The sequence below is a fragment of the Humulus lupulus genome, chromosome 4 (assembly GCF_963169125.1).
Source record: "Humulus lupulus chromosome 4, drHumLupu1.1, whole genome shotgun sequence".
Taxonomy (NCBI): Eukaryota; Viridiplantae; Streptophyta; class Magnoliopsida; order Rosales; family Cannabaceae; genus Humulus; species Humulus lupulus.
The window spans coordinates 1,923,764-1,945,769 of NC_084796.1; the positions used below are offsets into that span (position 1 = coordinate 1,923,764).

The 22,006-nt window shown below is 33.8% G+C and overlaps 2 protein-coding genes, 1 long non-coding RNA gene and 1 pseudogene across 4 annotated transcripts; 2 read left to right on the forward strand and 2 right to left on the reverse strand.

Moving 5' to 3' along the window:
• Positions 1 to 763: 763 nt before the first annotated feature.
• On the forward strand, positions 764 to 3,537 carry LOC133829601 (uncharacterized). The gene is made up of 2 exons (XM_062259330.1): positions 764 to 1,437; positions 1,743 to 3,537. The coding sequence occupies exons 1-2, from the start codon at positions 1,279 to 1,281 to the stop codon at positions 3,315 to 3,317; spliced, it is 1,734 nt and encodes a 577-aa protein (XP_062115314.1). The 5' UTR covers positions 764 to 1,278; the 3' UTR covers positions 3,318 to 3,537.
• Positions 3,538 to 3,712: 175 nt separating this feature from the next.
• LOC133829606 (uncharacterized) lies at positions 3,713 to 5,421 on the reverse strand. Of its 2 annotated transcripts, XR_009891841.1 has the most exons (7): positions 5,374 to 5,421; positions 4,909 to 5,145; positions 4,692 to 4,793; positions 4,492 to 4,557; positions 4,284 to 4,349; positions 4,116 to 4,175; positions 3,713 to 4,026 (listed from the first exon to the last, which is right to left on the reverse strand). It is a non-coding gene; the product is annotated as an uncharacterized LOC133829606 (long non-coding RNA). The 2 variants fall into 2 exon arrangements; XR_009891840.1 differs by lacking the exon at positions 5,374 to 5,421 and having other exon boundaries at positions 4,909 to 5,359.
• Positions 5,422 to 12,234: 6,813 nt separating this feature from the next.
• LOC133829603 (cycloartenol synthase-like) lies at positions 12,235 to 18,321 on the forward strand (annotated as a pseudogene).
• Positions 18,322 to 18,463: 142 nt separating this feature from the next.
• Positions 18,464 to 20,827, reverse strand: LOC133829605 (adoMet-dependent rRNA methyltransferase spb1-like). Its single transcript, XM_062259332.1, has 4 exons — positions 20,271 to 20,827; positions 19,566 to 19,613; positions 19,277 to 19,472; positions 18,464 to 18,581 (listed from the first exon to the last, which is right to left on the reverse strand). The coding sequence occupies exons 1-4, from the start codon at positions 20,724 to 20,726 to the stop codon at positions 18,571 to 18,573; spliced, it is 711 nt and encodes a 236-aa protein (XP_062115316.1). The 5' UTR covers positions 20,727 to 20,827; the 3' UTR covers positions 18,464 to 18,570.
• Between the last annotated feature and the right edge of the window lie 1,179 nt (positions 20,828 to 22,006).

A 22,006-nucleotide genomic window follows, 5' to 3' on the forward strand; every position in this document is an offset into this window, starting at 1 on the left:
TGTTCAAGGAACCACCTGTGGAATCCATGCTACAATTGTCATTTATCAGCCAAATCTGCTATGGTCTTATCTGGTGCAATCCATGATGTTGAATGATTTTATATTTTTCTTTTGCTCTGTTTTGATGGAATTTTCTATCTATACTTGTATAGTTGTGTTTTCCCCAGTAATAATACAAGTAGTACTAAATTAAATACAAGACCTTTAAGTCATATTATTACTCCTAAAAATATTAAATTGCAATTGCATTCAGATATAAAAATTTTGTGTTCATGAAAGTAATCTCAAAATCTTTGATAATATACTTTGTACAACATTGATACTATTGTTAAGTCATGCAAATATGAGAAGACTATCTTCTTCCACACAGAAAATAATTTTGAGTTGAAATTTGAGAGGTTAATATGAATAGTTTTTAAGAATTCATAATTGTTGTAAACAAAAGACTAAATAAAAATGTTCACATAAAAACATTATATAGAGTAAAATAAAATTAGTAAAAAAAAATGAGCACTTATAATTGGTAAATAATACACAACTACTGTTAATTATATTTAGTAGTACAAAATTATTGCAAAAGACAAAATTAAAGTAAAAAGCCATGGTAGGGAGTTGCTGAAGTGCTATTATAGCTAAAAAAAAGTGAAAATGTACTATCTTTCTACTTTCTTTTTCATTTTATTCATCCACTTGCTTTTCAGATTCACATTATCTCAGGTTAGAATGAAAGGTCCAATTTTTTTAATGAGTCATAGCATCATCTCCTTGTTCTTATTTTTATTTTCTGTGTGTTATCAAATTTGCTGGAACTATTGGCTCTAGATTTTTGGAAGAAAAAAAAAAGTAGACTTTGAGTTAATTTATGGGGTTTCAGATTCATAAAATTTAATGCATTTCTTGGGTTTTGATTGAATGTTGGAAATTGCTTACCATATTTGTTTAATGCCCTTTATAGTGTTCTCAGAAGTTGGTGTCTTTTCATTTTCTTATTTTTTATGATGTGTGTGGAAATAAAACATCTTTTTGTAATATTTGGCCATTCAATTCTCTTCATTTTTGAGCACAGATCAATAGGTGTTGTACTGGTGTTATTTAAGATCAATCTTACTATGGAAAAGTGAAATTGGGCTTGGACAAAAGCCATGATTCTGTTTGTTTATTGCAAATTATATATAGTTTCTTTTTGGTATATCATTCATGATTCAGTGGTCCAATAATGCTCAAGTCTACTCCTACTACATTTATTGAGATAATTGATATTATGATTAGATTAGAAAGATGACATCAAAGCACAGTGTCAATATCTGTGTTGTGTTCCACTTTAACAGTTTTCTTTTGGTCTCACTCACAGGGCATGCTATAAATTATTATGCTCAGCTTCAGCAGGTTTGGGGTTCTCACAGGCCGATTCTGCGAATTCGAGCTTCAGCATATCAGGTCAGAATTCATGACTGTAATGTGTGTTTTATGAATAAGCTAGATAACTCTTATTTGACATTCTAACAATTGAAGCAGCAAGGAGTGTTTTTTTTGTTAAACCAGCCATGTTTCAACTTTAAATTCCCTCATGCTAGGCTTTTCTGAAAGTGGGCAATTCCTCAGTAGATCTTCTGTGTCAGTGATTCCAAACTATTCGACCTTTTGTCCAAGAAAGGATAGTTTGTCTAACAAACCAACTTGCCTGAATTCTTTAGAGATCAGATATAACTGTGAATTTGTTATCCTTGCATGACTTGTTGCAGGATGGCAACACTGTGGAGCCAAGCAAGAAGCAAGACAAGACAAGTGATATAAGAAACAACAAAGATGAAGTTGTCTTGTGTAACTCAGAGATATCCAAGCAGCAGCAGTATAATCCTCTTCCACTTGTTAGTGCGATGAAGACTGTAGCTCAACAAAATGCTGCCACATTTCACTTTCTTGGTCACAACGGAGGTCGCAGTGCCCCATCTTCGTTAACTCAACTCATTGGTCTCAAACCATTTATTCATGATTTGGCTGCAGTTCCAGAGCTTGACAACCTGGCTTCTCCACACGGGCCCATTTTAGATGCACAAAAGGAAGCAGCCAAGCTTTTTGGAGCATTGGAGACATGGTTTCTTGTTGGAGGAACCACTTGTGGAATCCATGCTGCAATTATGGCTACATGTTCACCAAGAGACTATCTAATTCTTCCCCGGAATTGTCATTTATCAGCCATATCTGCTATGGTCTTATCTGGTGCCGTACCTAAGTACGTCATACCTGAATATGATGTTGAATGGGATATTTCAGGTGGGGTCATTCCATCACAGGTGGAGAAAGCAATTGAGGAACTAGAGAAAGAAGGTCGAAAACTGGCTGCAGTCTTTGTGACTTCTCCTACTTATCATGGAATATGCAGCAACATAAGCGAGATATCTCAGCTGTGCCACTCTCATGGAATTCCTCTAATCGTGGATGAGGCTCACGGGGCTCATCTCGGGTTTCATCCTAACATGCCCAACTCAGCACTTCAGCAAGGGGCTGATTTGGTTGCTCAATCAACTCACAAAGTTCTTTGCTCTTTGACACAGTCATCAATGTTGCACATGTCGGGCAATCTTGTAGATAAAGAAAAAGTCTCTGGATGCCTTCGATTGCTTCAAAGCACTAGTCCTAGTTATCTTCTTGTAGCATCATTAGATGCAGCTCGACACCAACTTACTGAAAACCCAGAAGCCTTATTTGACAAAGCACTGCAAATAGCTGCTGAGGCTAAGAATGCAATAAGAACACTTCCCGGCATTTCCATACTCAACTCTAAGAGTTTCCCAAAGTTCCCAGTTATGGATCCATTAAGGCTAACCATTGGTTTTAAACAGCTGAACATGTCTGGTTATAAAGCAAATGAAATTTTGTACATAGATAATGCGATTATCTGTGAACTTGCTGGAACCACATCTGTTACTTGTTCATTTAATCTTGGAACTTGTAGAGAACATGTTGAGAGGTTAGTGTTTGGCCTAAAGAATATAGTGTCATCTGCAGCACTGACTCAGGGAGCGATAGAGAAGGTGGCTCATGGTGTGGCTACACCATTTGCTAATTTCACCACAAGCTTAATTCCAAGAGAGGCCTTTTTTAGAAGCAAAAGGAAAGTAAGCATTGCAAACTGCCTTGGGGAAGTTTGTGGGGAGCTTATATGTTCATTCCCACCAGGAATTCCAGTGCTGATACCTGGTGAGACTATTACACAAAGAGCTTTGGATTATCTTTTTGATGTTAGAAGTAAGGGTGCCATCATCAGTGGTGCTTCAGATCCACAACTCTCTTCCATACTTGTCTGCAACAAGTAGAGCACATTTGGGTTCAAGTTCAGCTCTGTTATCAATGATTATGTTCAACTCCAACTTAGTCTAGCTGGTGTGAAAGTTATTGATTATACATTGTATGATATTTCTGAAAATTTCTGAGCCTAAGGCCTCTAAATATGTTGAGCTGACCTTAACTAGAGCTTACAGATTTCTGAATATAAATTTGGCGTACTTAGTGAATTGAACACAATAGTACTTTAATAAAATCATAATATAACTCATCAAAGCTTATCCAACACATGAATATATATATATATTTATATATATTTCATATTATGTTATGCCAAGTTAACAACTTCTAAAAGCTTTTGCAAATAGCGTTCAAATATACAAAACTATACTTTATCAAATCATGCGATGTAGGTGCTGTGTGCTATTCTTCATACCCTTGTTTGTACCATAGAATCTGTAAGTGTGTATATCTAAAAGTACATTTAGTTTCATTACATAAGTATTAATAGTAATTAAGCCAATTGAGAACCAAGCAAAAAGAGCACCACAACACAGCACAGGTCAGACTAGTTAGTGTTCCTTAAGCTCAATCGATGGGCATGAGAAGAAGAAGAAGACCTTTCATCTCCAGCAGCTTGCTCACAGCTGAAGGGTCTTGCTCCAACCATTTCGCCGTGATTATCTCCTCCAAAGGCTCATTCGACGACTCCTCTTGATGGCAAAAGTAGTGGCCATATCCCTGTATAAAACAAGAAAACAGATCAAATTTCACTTGGAGTGGAAGAAGGGAAAGAAAACAAGATGCCATGAAAATTTAAATATATACACCTCGCGAAAAATGATGGGCTTTGTTGGTGATTCACCTACCAATCTTCTTTCACTGAGATTCTGCAATCAAATATAAGAAGACATTATCTACACACCAGTGAAAGGAAGCTTAGTCCTGTCTGTCTGGATAATCAAGTGAAAGTTTGTGAGAAAGAAAGAGAGGCTTACCTTTATTTGTAGCTGCAAGTACTTGATATGGTCGATCAAATCATCTAATGCAGATACTCGACCACCCTAATACGAGGTCAAAACTAACCACATATGAGTCTTACTTATCAGGTAAACAGAAAATATCACAAAGGAATTTCAAGATAGATATTCAATAACAGCTCATTTAAGACAACCCTCTTGGTAGACAACAGATAGAATTAATTACCTCTGCAGATTGGGGAAGTAGCTCTTGTAGAGCTTTGAGTCTTTCAGCATTTCCTATCCTGGGGTTCTGTTTGGACAAAGCCTTTTCAGAATAGAAATATGTATATATATATATGAAACCATGGAGTTTTCTCCATCCATGGCACAATTCTATAGCAGTTCAGGTGAAAGTCAAATAGTTATAGCATTTTTCTTTCTTACTCGAGCTTGGGATAGAGAGCCAGGTGAAGCAACTGTTGCACTTGGAATATCAATTTGAGAATCATAGCCTTTCCCAACTCTTTGTTCGGTGAAGTAAGATTTCTATATTTGGAGGAAGGAACCAAACCAACATATGTTAGAATAAAAAAAAAACATTACTAGAGAGCAAAAGCAAATTAAAATCATTCAACTTCATTAATGGTGATATTTTTCTTACCTTGAAAGCATCTATATCAGTTGGTTTTAGAAGAACCAGACGCCAATCTCAGGTGATTGTTCAACAGCACATCTCTTTGGAGATCAGAAAAAATCATTTGGGGAAAGGCAGAGCTTTTTTGAGTCAGATCATCTTCTTCAGTAGGCCAAACAAAGTTTGAAGATTTCACTTGCATATGAACATTGTTGTAGCTGCCTTTTCCCTCCATTTTAACCAGAGCTCGTCTACCTAAAACCTCTTCAATGAAAAGGGTATATTTGGATATAGAAGACCAACAACAACATACAATATAACAACACAAAAAACCTAGAAGACCCATCTTTCCCAATGATAGTAAATCAACTACATTAGTCCAAATGTACCTTAAACAGACTCATATTTTACTTGGATGAAAATATGTAACAAAAAAAAATAAGAGAGTGACTTTAGTACTACTTGTTTTGCTCATGAAAAAGTGAGACTCACCACCAAAACCCAGAAATCCTCGGACGATGCAGAAGAGTGAGAGAGAGAGGCACTAAGCTGGTGATCACACGAGTGGAGGTGAAAAGTCTATTCTACCCCGTGGGACATTAAAGCTCTAGTTGTACTAGCAGTACTAAGCTGAAAAACCTAGTCTACCACCGTAGGTTCCTTAGGTGATGGGCAACCATTTGGGCATCTGACACGTGGCACGGGCTAAATACCCCGTTGACTATGTTTTTACTTTCTATGTTGTCTCATTCTCAACCAGACTATGTAAGTAAGAGCACAAGATATATGGCTCATGAACATTGGCTCGAGCTCTAGTACCAACAGTACTCGAGCCAAGCCAGCCATTACAGCTAGCTCAGCTCAAGAAAGAAGTATATGGCTCGAGCTCAAGTTCCAACAGGATTTGAGCCAGGCAAGCCATTACAGCTAGGCTCAGCTCAAAGAAGAAGTATATGGCTCATGAACTGTGGCTCGAGCTCTAGTCCCATCAGGACTCGAGCCAGGCCAGCCATTACAGCTGGGCTCAGCTCAAGGAAGAAGTATATGGCTCATTGAACTGTGGCTCGAGCTCAAGTCCCAACATGACTCGAGCCAGGCCAGCCATTACAGCTAGGATCAGCTCAAGGAAGAAGTGTATGGCTCATTGTGCTCTTAATTTATGAAATAGCTATTTGCCATACATAGTAAAGTTATTTCAACAAAATCATAATATATAACTAATAAAAGTTCATTCAAAGTATAAAAAATTAAAAATGTCAATAATTTTTATTAATATTTCAGCCAAATATCCAAAATTAAGGGTGTCCATAGTCCATATATTTTGTAGAAAAAAAATATAAAGCTATCATAATTATTTTTTTCCATAATATTTTAAAAGAAATATAGCATATTTTGGAAATATTATTAAAGTATCATATAATAATATATATTTAATTGTTTTAATTATTGTAATTGTTGAATATTTGTGATTAAAAAAATTATTTTGTATGTTCATACTTTAGATAAATTTCTTGATTTTTTTTTAAATTATCGATATCAATATTTTTAACGAGTTATTTAATTTTTTATTGTTACAAATGCTTTCATCTTATGATCAAAGAAGAAAATATCAGAAAAAAAATAATGATATGTGCTCTAAAATTTTACACCAAAATACTACACCAATTGATGTAATATTGTTTTTTAAAATAATGAGTCTCGCCTTATATAAATTTAATTGGTTAAATGCAACTAACGCATCAGTTGGTGTAATGTTCTAGTGCATAATTTTGGTGCACATATCATTACTCCCGTGTATATAAAATGTGCACACACAAAATCTAGAAAAGTCTAAAACTTAAAAGGTTCAAAAGATAAAGTGTAAGAGTACTCACAATAGATGCTCTACTACATTCTTTAAAAGATCTCCCAAAACACACATTTTTTTTATTTTACCTATAAATTTTACATTATACCATATATCAACTTCTCTATATATTTCTCTACATCATTTAAATATTATATCTGTAAATATATTTTATTAATTAAAATAAAATAAAATAATTGAAAAAGAAAAAAAACTAATAAATATATATATATTAAATGGGTGAGAGAAAGCTTATAAAGAAAAATAATAATATTAAAATATTATATAAAGGATATGTAAATGTAGATATAGATTAATTGGAGTTTATGCATAGCTATTATAAATATATGTATAAAGGATTTGATGGAAGATGTTTTTGTGAGTTTCAGCTAAATATTATAAAGAAAGTATATTACAAAATACACCACCAAAATAAATTTTTTTATAATTTACTTCAAACTTTTACATTATATCATACATAAACTTCTCTCATATATATACAAAAGTTTATAAAAAATAATAAAATATTTATATCTTGATGAATAGTATTTCACTAAATAACTACTATTCATTTAGGTAAACAAATATAACTTTATATCACTCATTGGAATACTATTTAATAATTTTTTCTCTATATTATAAAGAATTAGACATTTTACTCCATCTATTATGAGTGCTCTAAAGGCTTAAATCTATAATCAAACACATTTTAAAACAAGAGGAAATTCCATGTTTTATGACTTTTTTTAAACAAGTTTACAAAAATATGATTTTTTTTTAAATAAAACTTTTTTATGGCTTTTTTTCAATAATTTTTAATTTTATGAATTTAATTTATCATATTTTTGTATAAAAATCGGTTTATGCCATAGTTTTTTAAATTAGGAAATTTATTTTAGTCATTTAAGTGTTTTTCATTTGATCATTTTTATATTAGTTTTATTATACAATATTGGCTTAGTATTTTAAAAATGAAACTTAATCTAATTGGACTAAATCAAAACCCAAATGAAACAAAAATAGAAAGAAGAAATTACATGAAATATAGGATTTTTTTTTAAACTTTGATAAATATGGCATTTTTTTTCTCTTAAGTTTTGTATGGCATAATTTATTTATTTACATTTTTATGGGATTTTTTCCCCATATTTTTGTAATTTTATTCAAATATATTATATAATTTCAATATTGATTTTTTTTAATTATGGGATATTTTTATTACAATATATTTTTTAATCATATTTAAGTTAATAATATATATACACACATATATATACAATTAATCATATACATTAAACCATATAATTTTTTCCACAATATATATACATATATTATTGCTATTGTTATTTTTATATGTATATACATATATATATAAGATTATAAAATAGTACACATTTATATATATGGATGTATTATTATTGTTATTATATTAATTTTATATATACATTCAAATATGAGGTGATGAGAATGACTTTCACTAATTGTGGTGATGATGATGATGATGATGATGTCTGTGTTATGTCATTATACATATGTATGTTTTTTTATTATTGTTGGAGATGTATATATGTTATTTAATTTCATTTGAAATAATAATTGATTACCACTATAAAAATAAATTTAGATTTTTTAGTAATGTGGCAGTAATCGGTTACTACTATCAATTTTAACTGTTATGGCAAGTACTCGAGTGAATTGTAACTGGTTACTGATAGATTTGGAAGAAAAAAAAAACAGATCAGAATACATCCAGTAAAGAAGAAGAAGAAGAAGGTAACCGGTTACCCGTATTAAAATAACTGATTGATAACTAGTTACTAAGCCAAACCTAAAAAAAAAAAACTCATAAAATAAAAAATTAATCCGAGAAGTAATAGTAGAAGAAGAAGGTGGTAACTGGTTACCCCTATCAAAATAACAATTAATTAGTAACTAGTTACTTAGCCAAATCTTTAAAACAAATAAACAACTACATCTGAAAAACAAAATCAGATATGAAAATAACCAAGAAGAAGAAGATCGAAGAAGGTAACTGGTTACTTTGGTAGTTTTATAAAGAAAACCAAATCTGAAAAATAAAATCAGATTTAAAAATAACACATGAAGAAGGAGATTAAATAAGGTAATGGTTACAACTAGATGGTTCATGGTTTGTCCTATGTTTACAAGTTTATAAGCTCTGACTTTGTTTTCCCTCCCAATAAATCAGTTTTGTGCACTGCTTGAATCTAAAACTTTTTGGCTCCCCTTGCCTCAACTCCTCTTAACTGTTGGAGTACGCTTTTAATTTTCGGAGATGCTCAACAGGTATGGTTCTTAGGGTGTTTGTTTCACTTACGCTACATGATTTGGGGTTAAGGACTATCGAAACAGGTTGAGTCTGGTGGGTGGGGAAAGAGGTATTTGTCACCACATAATTCCTTAAACATATAGTAGTGAAAGGGAAATGGTTCAGGAAGGATAATAAATTGAGCTTAAATGGTTTTGGTTGATTTTCCTTTCAAGTCTACTCAAATCTTGAGGGAAATAGGTCACATTGGTCAGCATTGGATGTGCTATGATGGCTCTCATTGATGGTGGGCAGGTACATATTAGAATTTGATGAGTCAAAACAATCTGAAATGTTTCAAATCTTCTGATGTTGTTAAAAACAGTTGTGTACAGATAGAGAAAAAAAAATGGTATCCAAGTGTAATGTTTGTGCGTAGGCAGACTAAGAGAGACGTTGCACTCTTTGCACCGTGCAGCTAGATATTTGATAAACTCTCAAATGGATAATGGAGATTTTCCTCAACAAGTAATTCATATAAATATTTATGCACTTTCCTTCTATCTTGAAGATGGAAACAATGGCTTGGAAAAAATGTCATCTAATGTTAACATTGTAAAATATTTCCACCGAAATTCTAAAGTGAACCCTTCATTGAACATCCCAAGATGTCAAAATCAAGGTATCTGTACCCGAATGGAGCTGCTCAAACAGATCACTTGGATACATCATCTTCAACAACTTTAGTTTGGCTTTCTCAGAATGATGTGAATTTACAACAGAGTAATAATGCTAGATGTCTAGAGCTAGAGCTTGCTATGGATTTTTGACTAGTCTTGTTGTTGTACTGTAAAAGTTCTAGTTGTAGATTTCTTCAATGATATTAATTTACATTAGTCAAATGCTTGTGAGTTCTCAGTTTTGTATTTTTGTATTATTCCATGTCATGTTGTATAGATGAGTCATGCTGGTTTGGGATACATTGGATCTCAAACGAATGAGAAAACTCAGTTTGTTAAAGTTGGGAAATTGTCTATTGGTTGTTCTGATGATGTTTTGCAAGTGGCTGATGCTACAAAAAGGTCTCTTGGACAAACATAAATGAGATTTTCAAGTAAAAATTTCCAGGCTTATGAAAGGGTAAAAAAATTTATACCTATTTGTCAATTTTGTGGTATTAAAGGTCATATACGTCTTAAATGCTTTACCTTGCAAAACATGTTTAATTTCAAATATTTTGATAAATTTAAAAGACCTGAAAAGAGACACTCCACTGTTAAAATAGTTTGGATAAAGAAATAAAAGTGTCTTGTTAGTTTTTCTTGCTTTAAAACTGCTGCTTCTCAAATGTGGTATTATGATAGTGGTTAATCTAGACACATGACAGGTAACAGAGACTTTCTTGTCAATATTCGACCTATGCAATGTGGTGGAGTGACATTTGAAAATGGATTAGCTGGAAATGTTATTGGGATGAGAATGTTGAATTTTGAAGGCTTACCAAAGCTTAAAAATGTGATGTTAGTTGAAAGACTAAAAGCTAATTTACTGAGCGTTAGTCAAATCTAACTAAAACCATTAAGCCTCCTATTTGTAATATTCTGTTAAAATTAACAAAAAAAACCGTTAAAACTAAGAAAAACTGTTAAATACACATTTTTTAACATAGAAGATATATACTCATACTATGGTATGTAAATTTTAAAATATCCAAAATCAAGGGTTTCTTGTAGAAAAAAAAATTAAATCTATCAAAATATCATAAAAATATTCAAATAAAATAAATGGCATAATTTTTTTTAATATATTTCAAAAGAAATAAGCCACATTTTAGAAATATTGATAAAATATCATATAATAATATATATTAAATTATTTTAATTGTTGTATTATTAAATATTTGTGTATTTTCTTTTAAAAAAATCTTATGAATGCTCATACACAAAAATAGGTGTTGTGGCTAGGGATGAAACATCCAAAATTAAAGTTTTAGAGGCCTTTTTCCTTTTTATGATTGAGACTGGCCTTCTTGTTTGTTTGGTGTTGTTTGCAAATTCAACACTACTCCAATATCACATTAGTGTGCTTTTATGTAGAGTTGACTAATAAATAAACCTAACAAAATAAGTCTTTTGACTTTATACCTTAGTGCATGCATGTCATGGCACAATACTTGATTGGCTCTTATGTATTGTTAAATGACAAAACAGACCTTTTATTTTGCAAAATGGAACAATATGATACATTGAGTCCGATTTTAGTCACACAATTTATCAATGCGACTAAAATGCCCTCAGTTTTTTTTTATTTTCTGTTTTTTATCTTTAATTCCTTTATAAATTTTCTTTTTTTTAATATATAAAAATAATTTATAAAGCATTTTAAATAAAAAGGAAATGTAAAATATATTCATTCAAACATGACAATCCTCAAAAGTAGATTTTGTATTTCTAAGTTTATTATTGATAATCTCATCGACAATTAGAATAATTTATTTGAGAGATTTTTACATAAAATATTAATTTGCGCTAAAAAAATTACGATTTTACATATAAACAATTTTTTTTCTTTCAATTTTACGATTTTAAGGAAATTTTTACACTTTTACATTTTTGTCTTTTTTGTTGATGATTCAAATAATGAATTACACACCTATCTAATTTTTTCTATAAACATATAAAATAAATTATTTTAATAATGAAAACACACATAATGAAAAGTATAAAAATAATGCCCTACCATAAAAGCTACCATTATTATTTAATCAATTAAATAATTTCTCCTAAAAAACAATTAAATAAATGTGGGATTATATATATCCATATATTATATTTTGTTAGAGCTTGTGTTTTGTTTTATTACTTATTTATCCTATATTTTGGCAAAAAAAATTTTAGACTACGCATTTTGTAAAATGATTCAAATAGATCCCTAAATTCAATTTTGATGAATACAAAATTGAATATAACAACACAGTTGTTAGACAAAATGATTTTATTTTTTATTTTAAATTATTAATTTGATGAATTATTTGTAATTTTAATTTAGAAAATTTTGACCAAAATCAAATTTAGACTTATATTTAAAGTATTTTATAAAACACAACCAAATAAATATTCCAAACATATAATTAAACAAAAAGCTATAAAACCTTAATTTAATTTAATTTTCAATAAGAAAAAAATACAAAAAGAGAGGGAGAGAGTTCGAGAGGGAAAAGAGGCCAAGAAGAACAGTAGAGGAAGAAACTTTTGGTCTTCCTTGGAGTTGGGAGGAGAGGACGAATCACCAATGTGGAAGCTTAAGATCGCTGAGGTCGGACCCAATCCAATCCATGGCTACGCTCTCTCAACAACCATCTCGGCAGGCAGTTCTGGGAGTTCGATCCCTCCCTCGGCGACTCCCAAGACCTCGAGGCCATCGAAACTGCTCGCCAAGTCTTCCACGCCGATCGCTTTCACAAGAAGCACAGCTCCGATCTACTCATGCGCATTCAGGTAAACGCCATTGATCGCTCTCACCACCACTAGCTCAACCATTTTCAGAATTCGAGTCTCACTCGCACTCGAAATGCTCTCTTGTTTTTGTAGCTTTCGAAGGAGAATCCGCGCGCGCAAGAGATGCCTCCACAGGTCAAAGTGAAAGACACCGAAGAGGTTACTGATGAGATGGTGGCTGACACCTTGGTTAGGTCTTTGAATTTCTATTCCACCATACAAGCTCACGATGGCCATTGGCCTGGTGACTATGGCGGTCCTATGTTCTTTTACCTGGTTTGGTACGTTATCTATAAAATGATATTTATTTGTTTTATTCTCACAAATTCTGAGAAGCCAATACTTGTGACTATAAGTTGGCCTCTTTCAGTGTTTGTAATAGAGTTAGACTCAATGATCCTATTACAAACACCGAAAGAGATTGCTTAACTTACTACAGGTTTTTGTGATTTTGGCTGTTTGTAATTTCACTTTCTTTCTGATAATATTTCCTCTTTGTGGTGCATTTAATAGATTTTTTTATGTGGAATACATTTGATAAGTGCTTCAATTATGACAAGTTTTGCAACAAATAGTTTGAGTGCTATGTTAACTTTCTATACATAAATGACTATGGCAGGGGTATAATGGAAGTCAATTATGGGACACTAGTTTTGCTGCTCAGGCAATTATGTCAACCGATCTTGTTAAAGAATACAGCACTACTTTAAGAAAGGCACATGAGTTCATTAAAACATCACAGGTCAATGCTGCTTTGTGGTCTGATTCAACTAATGCTTCTATGTCCAATTTGATGCTTTCCCCACATTTCCTTTGTTGACTCGTTAGTAATATCTTTTCATCTACTTTTTATAGGTTTTAGAAGATTGCCCGGGTGATCTTGATCATTGGTACCGCCACATTTCAAAGGGTGCTCGACCTTCCTCCACCCGTGACCATGGTTGGCCCATCTCAGATTGTGCAGTAGAAGGATTAAAAGTAATTGCATACAACGTTCAACGTGTTTCATTTATTTTATTTACTGGTTAATAATTTTTCTGTCTCACTTCTCAGGCTGCTCTTCTATTATCAAAACTTCCATCAGATAGCCAAATCGTTTATACGATGCTGTCAATGTCATTCTCTCATTACAGGTTGGTGATTCATGATTTTCACTTTTATCTTGTTAGATTTTCTTATTGTCACAATTAGTAACGAGTCTTATTTGAGATAATTGTTAAAGATGCCATAATGTACTAGGAGAATTTGTCTTTCATTGTGATGAACAGTAGTGGCACATTTCATAGATACTTTTTGATAATATTCTAATCTGAGATTGGAGAGCAAGTAATAAATCTAACTACAATTTCTGTATTAGGCGTCTACTTTAAATGGGAGTGTGGGTACCTAATATTGTCTAAATGTCGTTGGAATCATGATGCTCTAAGAATTAAGCTCTGTAAATGTATTAAAAGGGACAGATTTTAGCAGCCAGTGTTGTTCTTTCACCTACACTATCCTCATATTAATAGTGTAGGTGATAGGTTCTTTATGCTAGGCTTATGTATTAACATTCCTGTGTTTTATGCTTTGAAAGAAGAAATCTCATATTTATGATAGGTTCTTTTTTTTTTTGGACTACAATGTTGCGGAATGGAGATGGTGGCTTTGCAACATGTGAGCTCACTAGATCTTACCATTGGTTGGAGGTACTCCCTTGACAAAGTTTCCATATTACTGTGTATTATGTTCTTCAAATCCGAAGTTAAATGTCTTGTTCCCCATGACATATAAGCTCTCTTCTAACTCATGTTTGATTGGATATTGTTTAAACGGTTGCCTGGGTCTTTTCTTGTACAAACACCAACTTGGATGCTACTCTCTTTCATATTCAGTAGTTTGACACAAAACGAATCAACCCTCCACGCTCTTTCCTTTCCTGGTCATCGTAAAAGTAAAAATATATCAAGTACTGTATTTTGCTTATATATATTTATGTTCTTTGCATACATGGGATGATAGAACACAATATGCAACTTTATAGTGGGGGTGTGAAAAGTCAGATTCATACCATTTTATTTAATCTAACCTCTCCAATAGATTGAGGAGTTGAAAACTACCCCTCAATGTGTGCAAACCTCCAATATAAGTCTTCAACTCAAATGCACTCTCATTCTCATCTTCAGGGTCTTTAATCACAATCTGAATTTCAAGATTCTGAGCTTCTCCTGTGATCGGATTGTATGAGCTAAAGTGTTGACTATTGCATGCAATGAAATGGTGATCCAAGTCGTAACCAACAACTTGAGCAGGTTGCTGAATATTGAGACCAAGGGGAGAAGTCCAAGTTCTAATTCTGCCATCGGTGTAATAGTTATCTGACATCGAAATGTTGAAGTTTTCAAATTCAACATCTTCTATTTCATCAACATCTTCATTCTCCTCTATTTCATCAGCTACTTCTGTCTCCAAAGTCCAAAAGATTTTCAGTATCACATATCCCCACTTTTCCTAACAGGTCCATCAGTGGACCTCTCGAAAGAGCCGCCACTAAGGAAAACACCTCCCTATTCACATCAAAGCAGAGAAGGTCCTCGCTCTCAGCAACATTCCAGTATATGTGACCATGTTCGAATACAGGAAGTGTATTTGAACATATGATAATGTTGCTTGGGCATGTTACAGATCTCCATGATTGAGTGCCAACTGTTATAACTCTTGCACAGGTTATAACATCAACTTCCCTCTCAAAGCTCATCACACAGGCTACCTTAATGTCGTTGCCACCAAAACCAACACCAACACCAAACTTAGCTATTCTTCGATGTGGCAGCTCCAATATGGTCGAAGGCAAAACCACAACTTGTTGTAGAAAGGGACTGATAACAATGATACTCTTTTGGCTCCTAAAACAAAATATTCCTTCACAGGCACTCTCTAAATGATATCCATGGAGGTACAGATGATCCTCTTGGAGTTCTGGCAAATTCAAGTTTATCTTGAATTTGACTCCCTCACGGTCTATCCAAATTGCTTTGTCTTGGATGAGTTTCAAACTAATCCACTACAAGCCATCTCTCAAGATGATTGTGGAAAGAGCAATCTCTTCCCACATCTTTGACACAGATGTTGCAATAATTCGAGTTTTAATCGGCAATTTTGAAAAAATTGATTGAAGCATCTCGCGTGGGAGATCAAATCCTCGAAGTCGAAATTCGACTTGATCTCCCACGCAAGATGCTTCAATCAATTTTTTCAAGATTGTTGATTGAATCTCGAATGATTGCAGCATCCGTGTCAAAGATGTGGAAAGAGATTGTTCTTTCCACAACCACCTTTAGAGATGGCTTGTGGTGGATTAGTTTGGAACTCCCCCAAGACAAAGCAATTTGGATAGATCGGGAGGGAGTCAAATTCAAGATAAATTTGAATTTGCCACAACTCCAAGAGGATTAATCGTACTTCCTTGGATATCATTTGGAGAGTGCCTGTGAAAGAATATTTTGTTTTGGAAGGAAGAAGGGTACCATTGTTATCAGTCCTTTTCTGCAACAAGTTGTGGTTTTGCCTTCGGCCGTATTGGAGCTGCCATACCAAAAAATAGCTAAGTTTGGTGTTGGTTTTGGTGGCAACGACATTAAGGTAGCTTGTGTGATGTTCTTTGATAAGAAAGTTGATGTTATAACATTTGCAATGGTTATAATAGTTGACACTCAATCATGGAGATCTGTAACATGCCCAAACAACATTATCATATGTTCAAATACACTTCCTGTATTTGAACATGGTCACATATACTGGATGTTGTTGAGAGCGAGGACCTCTGCTTTGATATGAATAGGGAGGTGTTTTCCTTAGTGACTGCTCCATAGAGAGATCTAATGACAGACCTGTTAGGATATATGATACTGAAAATCTTTTGGGCTCTGGAGGTTGAATTTGAAAACTTCAACATTTTGATGTCAGATAACTATTAACGATGGCAGAATTAGAACTTGGTCTCAATATTCAGCAACCTGCTCAAGTTGTTGGTTACGGCTTGAACCACCATTTCATTGCAGGCAATGATCAACACTTTAGCTCATACAATCCGATCACGAGAGAAGCTCAGAATCTTGAAATTCAGATTGTGATTAATGACCCTGAGGATGAGGGTGCATTTGAGTTGAAGACTTATATTAGAGGTTTGCACGCATTGAGGGGTAGCTTTCAACTCCCCAATCTGTTGGATTAAATAAAATAGTATGAATCTTACTTTTCACACCCCCAGTATAAAGTTGTGTTTTTTCATCCCATGTATGCAAAGAATATAAATATATATAAGCAAAATACAATACTTGAGATATTTTTACTTTTATGATGATCAGGAAAGGATTCGTTTTATGTCAACTACTGAATCTAAAAGAGAGTAGCATCCAAGCTGGTGCTGGTACAATAAAAGACAGCCAACCGTTTAAACAATATCAGTAGAGAGCATATATGTCATGGGGAACAAGACATTTAACTTCGGATTTGAAGAACATAATACACAGTAATATGGAAACTTTGTCAAGGGGAGTACCTCCAACCAATGGTAAGATCTAGTGAGCTCATATGTTGCAAAGACTTTGGTTTTAGGTATATGTGGAATGCACCTCGGCTGCTATTTAAGCTCTGACATGACATCATTTAGAAAGTTGTACCCTGGTCACCGGCAAGAAGAAATAGAGCATTGTATCAAGAAAGCGACTACATACATTGAAATGATTCAAGCTTCAGATGGTTCATGGTTTGTCCTATGTTTACAAGCTCTGACTTTGTTTTCCCTCCCAATAAATCAGTTTTGTGTACTACTTGAATGTGAAACTTTTTGGCTCCCCTTGCTTCAACTCCTCTTAACTGTTGGAGTACGCTTTTAATTTTCGGAGATGCTCAACAGGTATGGTTCTTGGGGTGTTTGTTTCACTTACGCTACATGGTTTGGGGTTAAGGGCTATCGAAACAGGTTGAGTCTGGTGGGTGGGGAGAGAGCTATTTGTCACCACATAATTCCTTAAACATATAGTAGTGAAAGGGAAATGGTTCAGGATAATAAATTGAGCTTAAATGGTTTTGGTTGATTTTGTCATTTCATTCACCTCTTGTGGATTTTCCTTTCAGGTCTACTCAAATTTTGTGGGAAACAGGTCACATTTGGTCAACACTGGATGGGCTATGATGGATCTCATTGATGGTGGACAGGCACATATTAGAATTTGACGAGTCAAAACAATCTGAATTGTTTCAAATCTTCTGATGTTAAAAACATGTGTACAGATAGAGAAAAAAAATGGTATCTAAGTGTAATGTTTGTGTGAATGCAGGCTGAGAGAGACGCTGCACCGTGCAGCTAGATATTTGATAAACTCTCAAATGGATAATAGAGATATTTTCCTCAACAGGTAATTCATATAAACATTTATGCACTTTCTATCGATCTTGAAGATGGAAACAATGTCATCTAATGTTAACATTGTAAAATATTTCCACCAAAATTCTGAAGTGAACCCTTCATTGAACATCCCCAGATGTCAAAATCAAGGTATCTGTACCCGAATGGAGCTGCTCAAACATATCGCTTGGATACATCATCTTCAACAACTTTAGTTTGGCTTTCTCAGAATGGTGTGAATTTACAGCGGAGTAATAATGCTAGATGTCTAGAGCTAGAGCTTGCTATGGATTTTTGACTAGTCTTGTTGTTGTATTGTAAAAGTTCTAGTTGTAGATTTCTTCAATGATATTAATTTATATTAGTCAAATGCTTGTGAGTTCTCAGTTTTGTATTTTTGTATTATTCCATGTCATGTTGTACAGATTAGACAGAGAAACATTACATCAAGTGCTTTGATGCTCTTGAGCATTTTCCTTGGTACTTTTCACATCAAGGAGACAACCAAATTTATTCCAAGGAGACATCTTTGAAACTAGAAGTACCTCTTTCTTATTATTTATATAACTCAACACAAGATTCACAAAACCATAAAAGTTCAACCAAACCATGACTTGTCTTAAATTATTAAAATTGAAATCCTTTGGCCCTTTTCTGAGCTTCCTTTTTGCCATGCCCTTGCCCTAGATCATGCACCACCTACATTAAGCAATCATCATCATATTATTATTAGGGCATCTCCAACTAGACTGTAAAACAGCAAATATAATATTAAAAATGCACAAAATCAAATCCAACTCAACTCCAATTATTCTGTAAGTATGCTATCAAGCTAAAAACAAAAGGCAGTACTATTTTGCTTTTAATATTAGTATTTAATAATAAATATATATGTATATTATTTTATATATAAGATAAAATAATAAAAAATATACTTTTTGGTGTAATTTTTTGTATTGTGGTTGGAATGGAAAAAAAATATAGTGCTAAGATTTTTTAGTTTTGGTGTTGGTACAATACTATATATGATGTTATGGATTGGAGATAACTTTATTATCATTATTATTTACAAGAGAACGAGAAGAGTAGCATGATGAGTAGATAATAACAAAAATAAATATATAAGATAAAATAATAAAATAATAAAATAATAAAGAATATATTTTTTGGTGTAATTTTTTGTGTTGTGGTTGGAATGGAAAAAAAATGGTGCTAAGATTTTTTAGTTTTAGTATTAATGCAACACCATATATGATGTTATGGGCCGGAGATGACCTTATTATCATTATTATCTACAAAAGAAATAGACGAGTAGCATGATGAGTAGATAATAACAAAAATGAGTAGATAATAACAAAAATAAGTAAAAAACAAAGTGTTTGTGTAGACATTACATTTTTGACAAGACTTTTCTTCTTTCTTTGGGGTTGTATGTATGGCTTCTTGAAATAGACGCCCCACATCAGGTGTGTCAGGATCATTCTTGGCAGCACCAGCAGCACCAGCCTTATAATTGAAAGCCACAACATAAACCTCGGCAGAGGAAGAACGACTAGCTCTTGGTTTGTACACCTCAACTCTCTCAAACAACTATACAAGGGTTAGAAATCAAAACCAATGCAAACCAATTACAATAAAAGTAAGTTTTTTCAAGACAAAAATGAAGAATCTCTTCTCTTCTACCTGTTGAAGACAATACTTGACAGAGTTGTAATCTTGGCAACGATAAGCCTGAAGACAGATTATAAATTTTTTTATATAATCAAATATAACATTTTTTCAAAGGCAAAGAACGTTAACTTGCAAAGGTGAAGACCTTTTCTCTTTATGTCGCCAAATTGGTGTGTTTGTTGTAAAAATGATGGGGAATCGCCATTTGTTTATGGAGTGTTTGTTTACTCGGGAGGTGTGGTTTGAAGTGCTGGCTGAGTTTGGGGTCTCTTGGTGTATGCCTTCCTCTTATTCTCAATTGTTCCTGTGCCATTTAGAGGGAGGACGGAGGGTGGCTCGTTTGTGGCAGAGTACTATGTTGGCGACTTTTTGGGCAATTTGGCTAGAGAGGAATAGTAGGATTTTCGAAGACGTTTCTTGTACAGTGGATAGTCTTTGGTATAAAATTAAGTTCTGGGTTGCCACTTGGTTGTATAGATCGAGAGATTTTGAGGGTGTTTCTTTTTTGGATCTTTGTAGGGAGTGGAGTAGTTTGTGGTTGTAATGGTTTTTGTAGAGTGTGAGTCGAGGGTTGTTTTCTTGAGCCTGATTGGTTTTTGTTTTTATTTTTATTGATTTTGTTTCCACGGTATTCATCGGCCATAAGTGAGAGTGAGCGTTCTCAATGTTATTGAGATTCAAGCCAATATATTTATAGTGTATGAGTTGAATATGTACCTTGGTAACAAATGTAGCATTAGGAGCAAGTAGATGAGTAGCCAACTTAAGCGCATCAATCACCAAAGTATTGCGAGAGGCGGCTCCCATACTGGGGGTGGCAGCGTGGGAGCCATCGTGCAGAACTAAATCAAATGCAGAGCAATTGTGCTCACTCATCACCGCTTTGATGCTCGATTTGCATTCGACTAATTTGGTGATGTCTTGCTCAACAAAAGTGGCGCCTCGTATTGGGATAACACAAACCAAATCCACACCTACCACAAGGCTACCATGCCCCACCCGCTCCAGCACCACCTGCGTCCAACCACCGGGAGCAGCACAAAGATCAAGAACAGCGCAAGCAGTGTCGCTGCGAAACAACCCACACTTGTTATCCAATTGGATTAGCTTCCATGCTGCAAGAGAGCGAAAGCCTCTCTCCTTGGCCAGCAATCTGTAAATGTCTTCTTTCATTCTGGGTTTTGACACGTAAATTCATCATTACATTAAAACATATGCAACAAATCAAATCACAAATAATCGTAAACCTTAACCACCAACCAGTACAGTAGTACGTGATCAATAAACACTAGGATCTTTGTTCAACTTTTAAGGCAAAGTGAGTGTGTTCCTTCTTTCTTGTGTCATGTAAAAGTGTAATTAATTGACATTGTCTCATTTAGACTAAATGAGTATATAAAATTCATGTGTATTAGACTATTGTGTCCCACTTAAGTGTAAGAATATTGAACCATTAATAAGAACATGTTTAACTCCACTAATTACCAATTGGTTTTTAAATGGAGCCTCATGATTCTTATCATGGTATCAAGAGTCAATTCCCTAACGGGCATTCGATCCACACCGATCCAAAAAGAGTGAGTCAAGCCGCAAGAGATCCGCATAGTGCAAAAAAAGACACTTGAGATCTGAGATCCGCATAGTGCAAAAAGACACTTGAGATCCAAAAAAAATAAGCGAGCTGAAAAAAAAAAAATGAGCCACTTGTGATCAGGTGATTCAAGATTGGTGAGCGAAAAATCGCCACAATCTTGAGGGGGATATTAGACTATTGTGTCCCACATGGAATAAGTGTAAGAATATTGAACCATTAATAAGAACATGTTTAACTCCACTAGTTACCAATTGGTTTTTAGATGGAGCCTCGTGATTCTTATCAATGTGAGAAGCCTACTTATTAATTTAAGATTTCAATGAATCTTAAAAAAAGTTGACATTGTAAAGATCTTCTCAATACTTAATCCATATGTATCCAATTCAATTCAATAATCTTTCTAAGCAAAAAAATAAGCAATTTTATAACTAAAAAGCTTAAACTTGTAAAGGAGAAGAGAAGAAGAGTTACCTCATCACTGGTTTTTGCTTCTAAACCACTGAGAAACACACAGAAGACGTGAGAAATTGGAGAGAGAGAGAGAGAGAGGATCGATGAGAGGATCTAAGTACTTTCTAAGAATGCTGACCATGGAAGCAGCAAGAAGAGTTTTTTTTGTTAACCCACTTATGATTCAGCCTTGTATTCCATCATGCTATAAAGGGCAATTCCCACAACCACAAGCTATATATATATATGGTATCTAACCAACTAAGTCAAGCTGTGCTTGTGATTCCATATTGTTCGACAATTTGTCGAAAAGAGGATAGCTTGTTTGCTTAACTAACCAACTTGCCTGAATTCTATAAGAAATTTGAATTTGTTATGCTTGCATAACTTGTTGCAGAGTGGCAACACT